Source organism: Hyaloscypha bicolor, assembly GCF_002865645.1.
Source record: "Hyaloscypha bicolor E unplaced genomic scaffold K444scaffold_55, whole genome shotgun sequence".
Taxonomy (NCBI): Eukaryota; Fungi; Ascomycota; class Leotiomycetes; order Helotiales; family Hyaloscyphaceae; genus Hyaloscypha; species Hyaloscypha bicolor.
In genome coordinates this window covers 1043119-1057731 of record NW_020194557.1, presented here as the reverse complement: position 1 = coordinate 1057731, position 14613 = coordinate 1043119, and the positions used below count along the sequence as shown (strand labels likewise).

General features: G+C 43.9%; 5 protein-coding genes across 5 annotated transcripts; 3 read left to right on the top strand and 2 right to left on the bottom strand.

Annotated features, from left to right (window-relative positions):
• Positions 1-136: 136 nt before the first annotated feature.
• On the top strand, positions 137-976 carry K444DRAFT_362497 (uncharacterized protein). Its single transcript, XM_024872195.1, has one exon. It carries the CDS (start codon positions 291-293, stop codon positions 717-719), a length of 429 nt encoding a protein of 142 aa, XP_024739011.1. The 5' UTR covers positions 137-290; the 3' UTR covers positions 720-976.
• A 3296-nt stretch (positions 977-4272) lies between these two features.
• On the top strand, positions 4273-5184 carry K444DRAFT_514448 (uncharacterized protein; the record flags this gene model as incomplete). Its single annotated transcript, XM_024873541.1, has 2 exons — positions 4273-4670; positions 4785-5184. Coding segments are annotated over 2 exons (798 nt in total), but the record flags the coding sequence as incomplete, so codon positions are not given.
• Positions 5185-7797: 2613 nt separating this feature from the next.
• Positions 7798-7947, top strand: K444DRAFT_525737 (uncharacterized protein; the record flags this gene model as incomplete). Its single annotated transcript, XM_024874473.1, has 1 exon — positions 7798-7947. A coding segment is annotated over one exon (150 nt), but the record flags the coding sequence as incomplete, so codon positions are not given.
• A 2230-nt stretch (positions 7948-10177) lies between these two features.
• K444DRAFT_479362 (uncharacterized protein) lies at positions 10178-11047 on the bottom strand (the record flags this gene model as incomplete). The annotated part of the gene is made up of 1 exon (XM_024872971.1): positions 10178-11047. A coding segment is annotated over one exon (870 nt), but the record flags the coding sequence as incomplete, so codon positions are not given.
• A 1658-nt stretch (positions 11048-12705) lies between these two features.
• K444DRAFT_611306 (2og-Fe oxygenase family protein) lies at positions 12706-13853 on the bottom strand. The gene is made up of 2 exons (XM_024879918.1): positions 13582-13853; positions 12706-13523 (listed from the first exon to the last, which is right to left on the bottom strand). The coding sequence occupies exons 1-2, from the start codon at positions 13822-13824 to the stop codon at positions 12834-12836; spliced, it is 933 nt and encodes a 310-aa protein (XP_024739007.1). The 5' UTR covers positions 13825-13853; the 3' UTR covers positions 12706-12833.
• Positions 13854-14613: the final 760 nt, after the last annotated feature.

Sequence of the window (14613 nt, the reverse complement as noted above, 5' to 3'; positions counted from 1 at the left end):
GTTTATCAACACCCCTAATCAACACCGGGTGGGGGGTCGTTTTACTTTTTCCCCACCCCACCTGGCAATAACACGTGGCACCAACCAACGCCCTTATTAGGATTTGATTAATGCTTTCGTACCTTTAATATCATGACTTATTCCAGTGTATTCCATCGATTCTTAACAGCCAAAACCAGTCAGTCGCCAAGCCAAAAGATTCAGCGAGTTTCATCGTGGCCGTCACCCATGATTTAACTAGAGGGCAATAAACTTTCCACCCGTACCTTACGAGTACCTTATCAGATGCAATGACCGATCCTGTCCCAACGTCCACGTCCTCTTCGGGGTCGCAGCTCCACTCTGAGCTGTGGCAAGCGGCATATGCGCAACTTGATGGAGAGTTGAAGCAAAGATACGAAGCGGTATTAAAAGCGGAGCTCAATGTCGGCCTTGATGCAAGCATCGATCAACAAGCTACCTCACTGGTGGAACGTCGGAAGCAACGAGTTGCGAACCGCCAGTGGACGTACAAATGGCGCAATCGGCCACGGGAAGTGCGAGGCCAAGTCGATACGATTCTTGACATTGTTCAAAAGAGTAGCAGTATCATATCGGTTGGTATGAATTTTGCGCCCATCTATGTCTCATTGCCATGGACCGCAATCACTACGTTGCTCCCGGTGAGTCTTTTGTTAAAAATTTACGTTCTCAGAGTCCCCTACCCTACCTTGATTTGAGATGACTCGTCTGTCTCCCTTTCAGAAGAAACAGAGACAACATATTCCAGCCAATGATATATATATAGATGGAAGGTTTTTAACGAAAAGCCCTTCAGTTCATCACCAATGACTCGAAAGAACACAACATGGCACTCAACGGCCTCGAGAAAGTGACCGAGATTATGGCTAGATACAAATTTGTCGAGGAGATTCACATTGAGCCGGGCTCCATGACATTTACTAAGATGAAAAATGCTGTTGTGGATCTGTACTCAGAGATCTTCAAGTATCAAGCGCTCCTCGCCGACTATTTGGGCAAGAATACCCTTCGCCGTTTTGGCATTAACAGCATGCAGTTGGGCGGGTGGACAGAGCACACAGCAAATATTTTGTCCGCAGACGAGACTTGTCAAGTCTGGATGAGACTCCACGACTCAGAAGCTTCGCGATCCGGAGTGCGGTCTTTGGCAGATCTGATGGCGGAGCAGACAAAAAGCCTAAAGGCCATGGCTGAAAAACTGATCCAAATGGATGATGAGCCTTCAAAATCTAAGATTTTGTCTTGGATCTCAGAACATGATGCATTCGAAGATCATAATGAAATGCGCGAGCGAATTGGCGCCGCCTACCTCTTGTCTGGACAGTGGCTGTTTCGTGAAGAGGCATTCAGGAACTGGGAGCAATCTCATTCTGGCGTATTGATTCTCCGTGGGAGTGTAGGAACCGGGAAGAGTTCACTAATGTCAATCGTTGTCGAGCATCTTCTGAACACCACAACCAGTTGCATGGGATTCTACTACTGTTCTTGCACACCCATGGCTGATTCCAGCCCCCGAACAGTCATCCTTTGCATCTTGCGGCAGCTCGCCTTAGCAGGAGACACTCGTAAGCTGAACTCGGTAATACTCGACAAGTACGAGAGAAGGACGCAGAAATCCTGGAATCACCTCAGCCTCTCACGGAACGATCTTTCAAATCTCATGGTCAATGTTCTGAATAAATATCCTGGAGCGATCGTTGTGGTTGACGCTCTCGACGAGTGCGCAGACCTCGAGAATTTGCTAAAGTTTTTCAACGAAGTTTCCGAGCGATCACAAAACCTACGCTTCCTCTTCTCTGAAAGACCCCACATTTCAACACGCTCTAGGCTTAATCACGCTCATCGCATCGACGAGCTCGATGTAGCAGATTACACCACGGAAGACATTCAAGACTTTTTGAAAACTGAATTAACCCTTAACTCTCGAGGCGAGAATGATATGCCGAGCCTTCATCAGGCTACCGCTCTTTACGACCTCTTGAGAGAGCAGGCTTCAGGCATGTAAGTGTTACCCGAAAGAGGTTCACATCCGTCAAATTTTTTCACATGCCAGCACTTAAATATGTTCTCGTGAGACCGCAATAGAGGATAATAAAGCAACATTAGACGTCAGCTAACAACCAATATATAGGTTTCGATGGGTTAAACTGCAAGTCGATCTGTTTCTGAGAATTGAGCTACCGAGTGACTTCGACAAGGGCCTCCAGCGACTAACAAAAACAACTCTGAATTTGAAAGGCGACGACAAGGCCAAATTGTACGCAGCTTACGATGACATGTACGACGCGAACGTTGGTCGTAAACCAACAGATCTAGATGCCGCCCAAGCTGAGCGCGAGGCAGTCGTGCAGAGGATCTTTCTGTGGGCATTGTGTGCACACCGGCTACTGCGAGTACGTGAGATGCTGGAAGCCGTGAGGGTCAACGACAATGGCTCTATCATCAATGGTATCGATGAGGAATATCTACTCAGGAAAGGTAGCAACTTCATTCGGAAAAACTTGAAAAATAGAATCGTCTTCACACATTTGTCTGTTCGGGAATACCTTACAGAACCGAGAAACACAACATCGGACGGAAGATTCTCTCTAGATGCCGCACATTGGAATGAAATAGCTACTAGACGCTGCATAGAAACGATGTTACTTCATGAGCCGAGTCAAACCGACTGGGAATTCCTGTCTGACTCTTTGCCTTCTAAATGGAGCTTCTACTCATACTGTTGTACATATTGGATCCAACATCTACAGTCATCAGGGAGATTCCGCGACAGTGACGCGATACGCGAGGCCTTGTTTTCGTATACGACCTACATCATGGCCAAGTCACCGAGACTCCTCAAGCACAGTTATATGGACGACCAGATACTTTACCGCTATGCAACTGAAAATACCTGGCCCATCTCGGCATTGGAGGTTGCGCGGACGATCATGACGGCTACATTTCTTGCTCTGGATGAGATGCTGCAAGCTGGGCAGCCCGAAGGAGTGTCTTGGAGTCTGGCAATGGTTCAGTGCCTTGCTGCTTGCGGTGTATCTCTCTCGACAGAGGTGAGCTCTTATAGAGAAGAGCTTCTGGCCACTGGGGACGTGCAAGGAAGCATGTTCTTTCGATATGATCCGAAGACACTCATAGAACTGGCTATTATTTACAACGATTCTCTGTTAGAGATGCTACTTTATTACGATGCAAGGGTAGATGTTGCTGCCTCTCACAAGCGCACTCTACTACATGTAGCAGCCTGTAATGGGACAGGCGAAGGCATGCGCATGCTGCTCAAGTCACAGTCAGGGGCCAGGTGCCTCGCAATTCCACAGCCCGATGGGTTAATGCCAATCGATGTGGCTCTTGCGGAGCACCATTTTGGATGTGCTGATGTTTTGTGGTCGGCTTTGCTAGAAAACGGTAAAATTCCAATCTCAGACTCTACCGCCAAATCCTATACCATGAGTCTCTGCCGTGTGCGTGGCGAAGCACGAAGTCGCCGAACGGCATTATTAGGCACACATAACTATAACAGAATTCCTGCGATGATATTTAGTCAAGATTCAACATTGTGCTACAACTGCCAAATGTTGTTCATCAAGTATAACAACTCTGGAGATCCCCCTCAGTTGCTTGGTAGCCCCGCTGATCTCGCCGCGAGAGCTATTTTGGGATGTAAGATGTGCAGCATGTTTGAAAAGCGAATCCTTGGGCGCCTGGGTCCAAAGGAGAAAGCTTTCAATGCTTCAAGTCGACATCATATTCTTTATTGGGCTGCAGTACCGGGTTTGCTATACTCAACCTACTATTCGCTAGGGGCAGGGTTACTCTTTCTTATGCTCTGGGGCTGTCTCGTCCTTTACTGTAAAGAGAACTTTGATTGGAATGCTCTGACTGGGCAGACTCGAGTCGAAGTCTCGTTGTATTGCAAAAAGCAAATCTTTCGAGAAACGTATATGAGTATTTGGACTCTTCAAGTTGTACGAGGACGCCAAGTGTTGACTTCAGAAGAGTTTGAGATTTGTCAAAGTCGAGGTAAGGCAAGATGCTTGCTCACTTATAGGATTTTGATGCTGAAAGCATACAGACTCACTAAATCTAGACGTGAAGGGGACGAATGGTGATAATCCCTCTTATGTAGGAAGGTTTCGCAGTTGCCCGTTGAGTGAGGATACGTTCGAGCAAGGAGCTCTCGAAATGATCCAGGTCTGGTTATCCACTTGCAAGGACTGCCACGACCAGTGTAGGCGGTCTTCGGGGGAGGATCTACCGACGCGTGTGCTGGAACTTTCCTCAACTGATAGACTGATCCTTCGTAATGGGAGGGGTCGTGGGATATACTGCGCCTATTCAGGGGTGGCGGGGGGCTCCGAGCGCCTTACTCATACCACTACGTCGAATATCATGGCCAGAATGCATGGTATCCCTTTGGAGACACTACCAACATCATGGCGCGATGCAGCGTTACTCGCTCGGCGATTGGGATTTAGGTACATTTGGATTGAGGGGCTATGCGTTATACATGACGATGAACAGTCTTGGAGAGAAGAGTTCGTAAAGATCTCAGATTATTATCGGAAAGCAACCCTCGTCATAGCATCCGCACATTCAGACAGCTCGGGAGCTCTGCAGCGCAAAAGATCAACGGACAGTACACTTCTCACGTTGAACTGCTTATCCCCGCCCCCTCCCGGGGAAATTCCTTTGCAAAGCCAATTCACGACCAAGATATCCATCCGGGCACCTTTGGAGGACGGCGGTACAAGCCTTGTTCAAAGTGCCTGGGCAAAACGGGGATGGACCATAGGGGAGCGATATCTTGCTAGCCGAATGTTGATAATCGGCAATGACCAAATATATTGGAATTGTAACCAATCTTTCTGGTCGGAGGGCTCCACGGTATGTCTGCCACCGCTTTGGAGGATCCCAGGCTCAGCCGTCCGTGGCGGTGACCGGTCGATATGGTACAACCTCGTCGAATATCACACTTCGACAGAGGTGACATTTCAGTCGGACCGACTTGTTTCATTGAGCAGCCTCGCAATAGCCTTCGCCAGTGGCAATCGCTATTGGGCTGGCATCTGGCAGGACGACTTACACGTTGGTCTGCTGTGGCGAAGAGCTGGGTCCGACATTGCTTTCTCTGACTACGCTGCACCATCATGGTCATGGGCCTCCTCAGGGTCGGCAGTATCATTCTACACATCAACCACCAAACGTCTTGAGACCTCCGAAGATGCTGAAATCATTGAATTGTCGTTGAAATTACTTCCTAATGCGGTGCTTTCTTCACTGACAGAAATGAAGGATGAAGATGCATCATGTCAATATGGTCTCATCGAGTCAGGCTTTCTGATACTGAGTGCCAAATTAAGGATTTTAGACGCAGCCCAAGAAGACTCTCTGGGCACGTACGTTTTCGATCACAGCAAAGAAGAGAGTGAATGGCAACAGCCAGAAGAGCCCATAATCATAGCCCTTATTTCGCAGTGGGAGAATCTTGCAGGCAGTAGCTGTCGATGGCATGGCCTCCTTTTGCAGAATTTGCACAATATCAATGACCATGGGCGTGACGTACAGGAGGGTAGGAGTGTACACCGGGCCGCTGCGGAAAACCATCCGTTCAGAAAGGACTGCCAATAGTCCTGTACAGACATCTGGCCTAGGGGATGACTGGAAGCGCTTAGAGTTCCTTATTTTATAAGCCTATGACTTTAGGGACAATAGTTAATACGGAGTATAGTTAATTAAAAATAGCGTAGTGATAAAGAATATTAAGAGGCTCATTTCTTTTACCTTTACTTTCTTAGGAGATGTTGCGGCACAAACACATAAACAGGTTCCTATTATTAATATCCATGTCGGTATTGAGATCTTTTATCATCGCCACTTTCCACAGTTCAAGTTTGTCCGAGAGTCATGCTTCTGTATATAGTAGATGAACTTGTACAGGTTAACCAAAACACAATATTTGGATCGAGATTTCGATTATACTAAAAATTAATGTCTAAATAGCTATACTGCGAATTTCTGGTCATGTGACTAGTTATGTGATCTCGCATTGTAGGCGTGGCTCGACCGGTAGCCTAGTCCCCATTAGGCTTAGCAGATTTAGGGATCGCATATCAACACCACGATCTGCGATCCTTACTTCTGAATATCAACCACTTCACTAACTTAACGCAAACGGCATTCCACGACTACGTGACGGTGCTACGCGTTACTAGTGAACCGACAATTAAGATTACTCTCCTCTATATGGAAAGTATCGCCTCTTTCCACAACAGATTCTGCAATGTGGTGTGTTCCGAAGTTACTGGCGCAATGTGAATACGTCGGACGTCACTGCTTATGGATTAGCATGCCGAGATGTTTTATACGGAGATCGCGGCATAAAGTATCGGGAATACAGGGCATTTGTGCTGAAAGTCCACTATGGAGCTCATTTCTGGCACACTCAACCGCTATAAGCCTCTATATTTCTAGGCCATTACCCTGAAAATGCCCTATAAGCAGTCAACAAGAGGTGGCACACCTTTTAAAGCCTTCTCCCCTGTCGTTACAGGGGCTACCTCGCTAAAGAGCCCTATGATTGCTCTCCTTTAGGGGTGGATAATTATATATAATTCCTACCCTATTATTATATACGTATAAATAATGCTCTTGAGCCCATTATGCGTTATATTATGTGGGTCCAATATTGGACCAATTATATGGCTAGAAAGTAATGCACGTGAGACCCACTTCTCCTACTTGTGGAAGAAGAATAAAAAGTATAACTTTAGTCCTGAAACCATGCCATGTGACTTGTTATTTGCATTAAAAAAATCATAAATTACATATAAAATTATACATATAATAATGGCAAGCCTATTAAATATAATTTAGGCTGAGCCCATTAAATATAATTTAATTATGTAATTTTTTTCATCCTACTCTCCTTACAGTGTCCGAGCGTTATAGTTGCTCTGCCAGTAGCGCTAATACCCCTGAAGATCTTCCACAACCTTGCGAATATCTCACAGCGTGCTTTCAGGGCGTATAGCCTAGAGTCACAGGGTCTCATAGCGGGCTCAGCCCCTACTATTGCACGCTATCCGTTCAGCTGCCGCCAGGTGCGCCCTGGCCCGTGCACACTAGTTTTCGCTTAATTCTGGCCAATCAAAGGGCTAGAAGGGTTCACCCACCAACCGCCCAAACCCCCATTCCGCCCAACCAAAAAATCATCGCTTTTCATCATTAATTGCAACACAACCAATTAATGAATTTTATTGATTTCAGTGCCATTTTAATCGCATTTAGTCCCTCTTCAAATCTGCCACCATGCCTATCAAGAAGAAACCGATTATCAACTACCCTGACGACCCTAACGAGATACCGTACCACGAACGCTTGGAAATGGCTTGGGAGGCCTATATTGACTCGAATGGGAAGCTATCAATACGAAAAGCAGCTAAATACCATGGGGTTAAATAGGAGACTCTGCGAGATCGAATTAATAGCAATATAATATACAAACAAGTAGCAGAATCACAGTAGCGCCTGACTCTAATAGAAGAGCAAATAATTAAGCGGCATATTATATAACTTGAGGTTTGGGGATGGCCTCTAATAGTTTCCCAGGTTCAGAAAATGGCAAAGGAGTTTTTAATTACGAAGGGGGATCTACGGAAGGTTGGAATTAATTAGATACAGAAATATCTTAGACGCCATCCATAGCTCAAGGCTCGATTCGTTATACCATTAGATAAAGATCGAGTTATCTCAGAGGATCCAGATTAAATTTAATACTTTTTTGAGCTTTTCCAAATTATAAAAGACAAATATAATATTCACGATAACGATATATATAATATAGACGAGAAGGGTATTATAATAGGGGTATTAGCAAAGCTCAAAATTATCTATTCCAGGAAGCACAAAAAAACAAGGATAACATAATAAGGGAGCAGAGAATAGGTATTATTAATTAAGTATATATCTTTAAATAGAAGAGTACTCTCTCCGTATATTATCTTCAAGGCCAAGTAGCTTAATAAGGCTTAGTATAACGAATTCAGGAAGGACGGAGAGGGAACTTGTACTATTTCTAATTAAGGTTAGACGGACAATAAGCTTTGCCTTAAATAGTTTAAAATCGTCTTTAAACCGGAAACTACAAAGATCAAAAAAGGAAAGTATTAAATACTACTTTTTAATAGCCATAGATCTCACTTAACACGTCAAGTAGTCTCTTACTACTTGGAAAAGAAGATTATCTTACTTTGCCTTCCTAGCCATTCTATATATATCCTTTAACCATATAATATTAGTATTTTTAGATCACTTACGGACGCCTATTATAAGATTCTCACGAAAAAGACTCGATAGGGAGCTAGATATTCTATTAATAAACTCATGTTTTTGGAGATCCTTCATAAGGTACAAATTCAAGCCTTTACTAAGTACAATATTAAGAGATCTTGGGAGAAGACAGGGCTCTTTCCATTTAATCCTAAAGTCGTAATTAGCTCACTTCCAGTAATTATCCTATAGCAAGAGGAGGAGGCAGCTAAAGCAAAGGCACTTCCAAAACCTCCTAGTTAACTAACTATATCTAGACAACTAGCTCCCTTAATTATCGAAACTCCTATTAATATTAATGCCGTCAAAGTCATCGTCGAAGTATCCTTCAAGTCTAGCTTTAATAGCCTCAAAAGTACGCTTGGAATAGTTAATTTATTATAAGATTAATAGCTAAAAAATCTAGAGATTATGGTTCAAAAGCTTAGTAATTCCGCCACTACCATAATTATAGAGATAGTCCTTACCAAAGGAGTCAATAAAGAGCTTGTCAAATCGTCCGATTATTAAAAAAAATCGCAAGAAGGCTTCCGCAAAAGCCAAAAACAAGATCACCAATACAAGAGTCTTAAGCTTGGAAATAATGGATAAGGTAATACGAATTAAAGCAAAGCAAAAGAAGGTAAAGGCAGAGGAGCTTGCAAAGCAAAAGAGACTCAAGGCTATTTCAAAGTAGTGGAAAAGCCTCTATAATCAAACCTTAGTTGAATTCAGGAAATAGGGCCCTGAAATGCTTTAGGAGGTTAAAGATAATATAGATCTTGGGCATTAACTATTAATAGGAACAAGTTTATTAAAAGCTTTAAAAATACCAAGATATCGTACGAAGAAAGCGCCGCTAGCGAGCCCTCTAATCAAGTATATTCTCCCTCATATCGAGTTTAATAATCTCCCTGCTCCTCCTGCAAAAGCACGATTAACTAGTCTTCTCCCTCTTATACCTACGACTCCTCTATCTGCCCCCTCTCTATCGAAACGAAGATCTCCAGTAAAGCAATTGGTAAGACGAAGAACAAGAAGGGCAAAGGAGGCAATTAATAAGATAATTAAACCTCCAGAGACTCTTATAATTAGTGGACGAAGGAGTAAAAGGAGGCTATTCCACGATGAAATGCTTGTAAAGGGTCTAGCCAATTAGAAGGCATAGATATAGCATAAATGAAATGGCTATTTTTGAGCTTTTCGTAAACCGAAATTCGATTCTATATAATATCCCTGGGAAAGACACTTTAGTTCTACGTAGCAAGTATAAGGTACCTGGATTTAGGCTTATTTCCCCGCTAAATGTAAGTCACTAATTCTCCCCTGCAGGACTATACTCGTACAAACTACCTTATTTATGATTCTATTAATACTAATAGCTTTAGAAGATATTAGGAAACTAATTTCGGTATTAAAGATCAAGTTTTAATAGGAGTTTTAATAGTTATTAAGGAAGAATCAAAAATCGCGATTTTTTGGTTGGGCGGAATGGGGGTTTGGGCGGTTGGTGGGTGAACCCTTCTAGATTCCCTTATCAAAAGCATTAATTCTACCTTAATCTATGAAATACATTAAAACAACCACGATCTTTACATAGATATATATCGCATTGCTTGCACCCATATATAGAATCATGCCTCGTGCTTTCCCTGCCTTGATTCGATACGATTTGAGCTAGTGCAACTCGTTTTTTAGGCCGATCTGTAAACCGGAGCCCCTGACAGCAAATACACCTCCCTTTTTTACCAAGCTTAACTTGCTCATGTGCTCTAGGAGGCATATCACTAGCTCCCTGGCTAATATGTGATATTCTTCTCTTTGGACAAACCTCACTAGCCCTGGATTTAGCTACAAGAGCACCAATTAACTGCCTTCTAAAGTCTTGCTGGCTTCTAAAGCTTACTTGTCTAGGCTCTGGAATATTGCTATATAAAGCAAGTAAATAGTAATTAATTAGAACCGTACGAAGTAGCCAGTGCTCAAGTACTTGGTGCCCCCCTCGTCTCACGTGCCGTAAGCCAGCGTTCTGGACAGTCAAGTGATCAAACTCGTCCACAGCCCTTATATAATAATTATATCCGTCCGCAATTGCAGGAATCGAGAGTACTTTGACAGGCTCTTTACCAAAGGGCTTTCGTATAGTCTTTGCCTTAGAAGAAGTCTCCTTAGGCCTCTTCCTTAGCCTCTCAACTCGCTTATTACCTGATATAAAGGAAGACATCATTAAAACAAAGGCTTGATCTTTCCACCCAACGTGATACACCTCTCTATTAGGCGTATACATAGAATAGGTCTCTCCCCAAGGGATTATATCCTTTTTGTCTGATTTCTGAAGGTCAAGAAGCTCCTTAATAATCCTACCAGTGGTCCTGCAAGTCCCAGTAATTGTAACTCCCTGGGAGCGAGCATATTGGACAAAGCGGGTAGAAACAAAGAGATTATCGAGGTAAACGTGGTAGCCAGATCTCTTAGGAGGCTTAGGCAACCTTTGAATTAGGTACAGGACTATTGCTTGTGTCTTATTTCCCCCATTTCCAGCCTTAATTATCCCACCAAGCTCTCGTGAAGTACGTACTCCTACAGGCCCATTTTTTTGACCAGGAATATGCCAGTTCCATACGAGTAAGAACCTCCTTTGGGCTGCCCCCCAGACCTTATATCCTATAGGTATGGGCTTGTTTGGAACAGTAGTTATTTCTTTGGATCGACCTTCAAATCATACGATTATCTCATCGATTACCAAGTCCCGTCCAGGCTTCTAAACACCCAAATTAACCTCTTGAATGCGTGCACTTAAGGGCTCGACCTAAAGTACTATATATTAGCCGATATTAAGGTAAGAAACCGTCCATTTTACTTACCTTAGTATATGGTCCTTTAATGTTCTCTCCATATATTCTCATACGCATATGCAACTCCTGGAAGCGGTTCCTGCTCATATAGCTTGCAATTGGGTAATCAGGAGTAAAGTTCTTTGTATTCCAGTAATCGGAGATCTCGTTACATATATATAAGGTTATATATATCCGAATGGCTAAGTAGAGATAAATCTCTCCAGAGCAGGTTGGGTACCAGTTATTTGCTCGTGTGTAAGGGCAGGAATCGTCTTGAGGTTCTCGCAGATGCTAATTCGTCTTCTCGACTATTAAATCGATGATTTCTGGTATATAATACATAGTAAATAATGTAATGGGATCATTGGGAGAGGTATTCTCTGGTAAGGTGATTTCCCAATCCTAATTGGGCAATTGCATGGGCTTAAACGTATCCCCTTGCTTGCGTATTGGATCCTCGTTCGGCCGAAGGGTTCCTTTATCGGTAGAATCAAATACAGTGTCTTCTGGTATGGTGGTTGCGGTGTAATTGATGATTTAATTGATTTGTTTACATGTAAATACAGATTCAGGTTTTGGTGTTCCTCCGGAATAATCGTTTTTCCGCTTCCGATCAGGGCGCACCTGGCGGCAGCTGAACGGATAGTGGGTTTAGAGTCCCAACGCGCTGTATTCCCGACACTTTATACCGCGATCTCCGTATGTTGGGTTCGAGAGGGTGCCCAGCGAGCATGTCCAAAGCACGATCCATCGAGTTCTTTTTCTTCTACCAAATAAGAGCGTACAACGTAAGAAACTTCAATGGTATTCATAGCCATACAGTTTTGTATGTCCAGATGTTGATGTGGGCAATAAACCACTCTATTGAACCTGCGGTGCAATATTTGTTGACAATATGGAGAAACCTTGAATGTCACTTGAAATCCATTTCCTAGGTCTCAGCCAAACCCAAAGTTGAGGACAATCCGACCAGTTCTTGAGCTGACTTCAGGTCACTGTCGGGAACACATAAAAGGCATGTAACTATGCAAGAGCGCACTACGCCGATTTATGCCGAATGGGATCTGCCGGACAAGGTCATCTCAGATCTAGATCCACAAGCGACTTTTAGCATGCATCTTACCAGCGCAATGTTGTACGGAAAGGAGTCCATATGTTTCCTACTGTAAGAGGATTCGATAAAGTCTTCGAACTCCCCAATGCCAGCCCTTCAATGTCATGTTCTCGCTGGCAGTACAATAACGACATAAATCGCGACAGTGAGAAACAAAACAACCGCGGTAATAAATAGAAGATTGGAATTTAAAGAGGCCGTATGTGAGCGATACTTGGGACTAGAAGGCAAGACTTGAGTTCTTTGACTGAACTTAGAAGGGAGGGAGGAGTGTTCTCGAGCACAATTTGGAGCAAGTCGTCAATGCTACTGAAGGGTATACTTGGAGTCCATCTGATCTTATATGCCTAAGGCTGTTCCCCTCCAGAAGACCTTTGAGCTCATCTTTGTGGGTACCATTAAAGCAGCAGCACAGGATAGGAGAGACTTTTTCGTTTCGGGCGACAAGCGATAATGAAGGTTCCAAGAATGCAAGAGATGGGGCTAACATCGCAATCGCTATCTTGCCCTGTCCAAAACTTTTACGAGCAAAGCCCATTCTAGAAAGCCAGAGCTCAGGCCTTAAAGTTCGGCATGTCATCCTCCCTCTTCTTGCCCCTCCCATATGTACTTGAGAACCTCTCTCTCATATGTCCCTCAACCGTCAACGGCTCCCCCTCCACCGCACTCCCATCCAGCGGCTTCAACACACAATCAATATTTCCATCAAAGAAATAAGGAACACTATACCTATCCGTCCCGCTCTTATTAATAACCCTGTGTAAACTACTCTTATACCTCCCACTCGTCCACATCTGCAGCATATCGCCCACATTCACAACGTACGAATCTTTGTTGGGCGTGACATCGACCCAGTTTTTGCCTTCGCTGTCCCAGACTTGAAGGCCCCCGATCTCGTCTTGGAGAAGGAGAGTTATGGCGCCAAAATCTGTATGCGCGCCGGCTCCTAGCTGGTTTTCGGCACTAGTGGTTTGAGGTGGGTAGTGCAGAAGACGGATAGATGCTACTGCGTCGTTTGAGACGAATTCCTCAAATACTTTGGGACCGTAAGGGAGGCCGGCGGCGAGGATGTCCATGACGGTCAGGGACAGGTTGAACATGAGGTCGTAGTACTTTTCCATAGGCTCTCGGAAGACTTTCTCAGGCACCATGGATGTCGGCGGCCAGAGATTTGGTCCCATTAAGAACGCATTATTCTGCACCCTCGGATCCGTGGTTGGTATTTCCTTGCCAACGTAAAATCCCTAAACATCACCATCAGCTTTCTTCAATCCTTCAATCACAGACAGCGATTGAACAAACCTCTTTCAAATCAGGCAAAGTTCCCTCCTGTAGCCCTTGATTCCCAATAAGTTCATAGCCCCGGTTACTAGCCCCAACTGACTCGCCCTTGTCCAACTTCTTCTTCTCCTCAAACGGCAACTTGAAAAATGCAGCCGCGCCCGCAAAGACCTCGTCTTGCAGCGAGCGTGGGATCCCGTGACCGATTGATTGGAAGAATCCGGTCGTAATACATGCTTCCCGGACCTGGTCGACGATCTTCATGGCCTCGATTGAGGTTGGGTCTACGAGGTACGGATCGAGGTCCACCGTTGGGACATTGAAGCTAGAGCTTAGGGACTTGGTGACTGCCATTGTGCGAAGTAGGCTTAGGAAATGATGTCTCTTGTGGTATCGTACCTGGTTAGGAGGAACCGCAGTCGTGAAACCTGATGTTCTTCCATATTGATGTTACGGAGGTACAGCCCATAAGTATTACGACACCACCGCAAGGGTCTGAACGCCACGCGGGATTTCAACACTCATAACTTTTCCTATACACAGCCAAAAGCCTTTATTTAAACACTAAAATGACCCCCAAGAGGAGATCTATATATCTATCTATTTTTTGTGCTCTGGTAGTGCGTTTTGGTTATAACATTAGGTGGTAAAATTGAGATCCCTGCAAGTGGCGTCGTAATACTTATGGGCTGTACCTCCGTATGCCTGCCTTGCGTAAGCCTCATCAACCTCACCTTAGAGATTGCAAATAAGTAGGGCGGGGTTTTAGGCGGTGAAGTGTCAAAATCCAAAAAACTGAAACACTAGAATACCAAAATACCAAAACCCAAAACTACGAATTGCATATTACTTCAAATTAGGCATGTAATTATATGAAAATTATATTATAATAAGCTAGTTTCTAAAAAGTTATTATAAGGCCTAGTTTCAAGCTTAAAAAGCAAGGTAAAATAGCTCTTAACTTAATTTAATATAGCTTAATATATCACGTATAGGAAGTATATAATAGTTATAAAGTATATAGTTTTAATAAGAGTTATTTTTTAGAAAGTT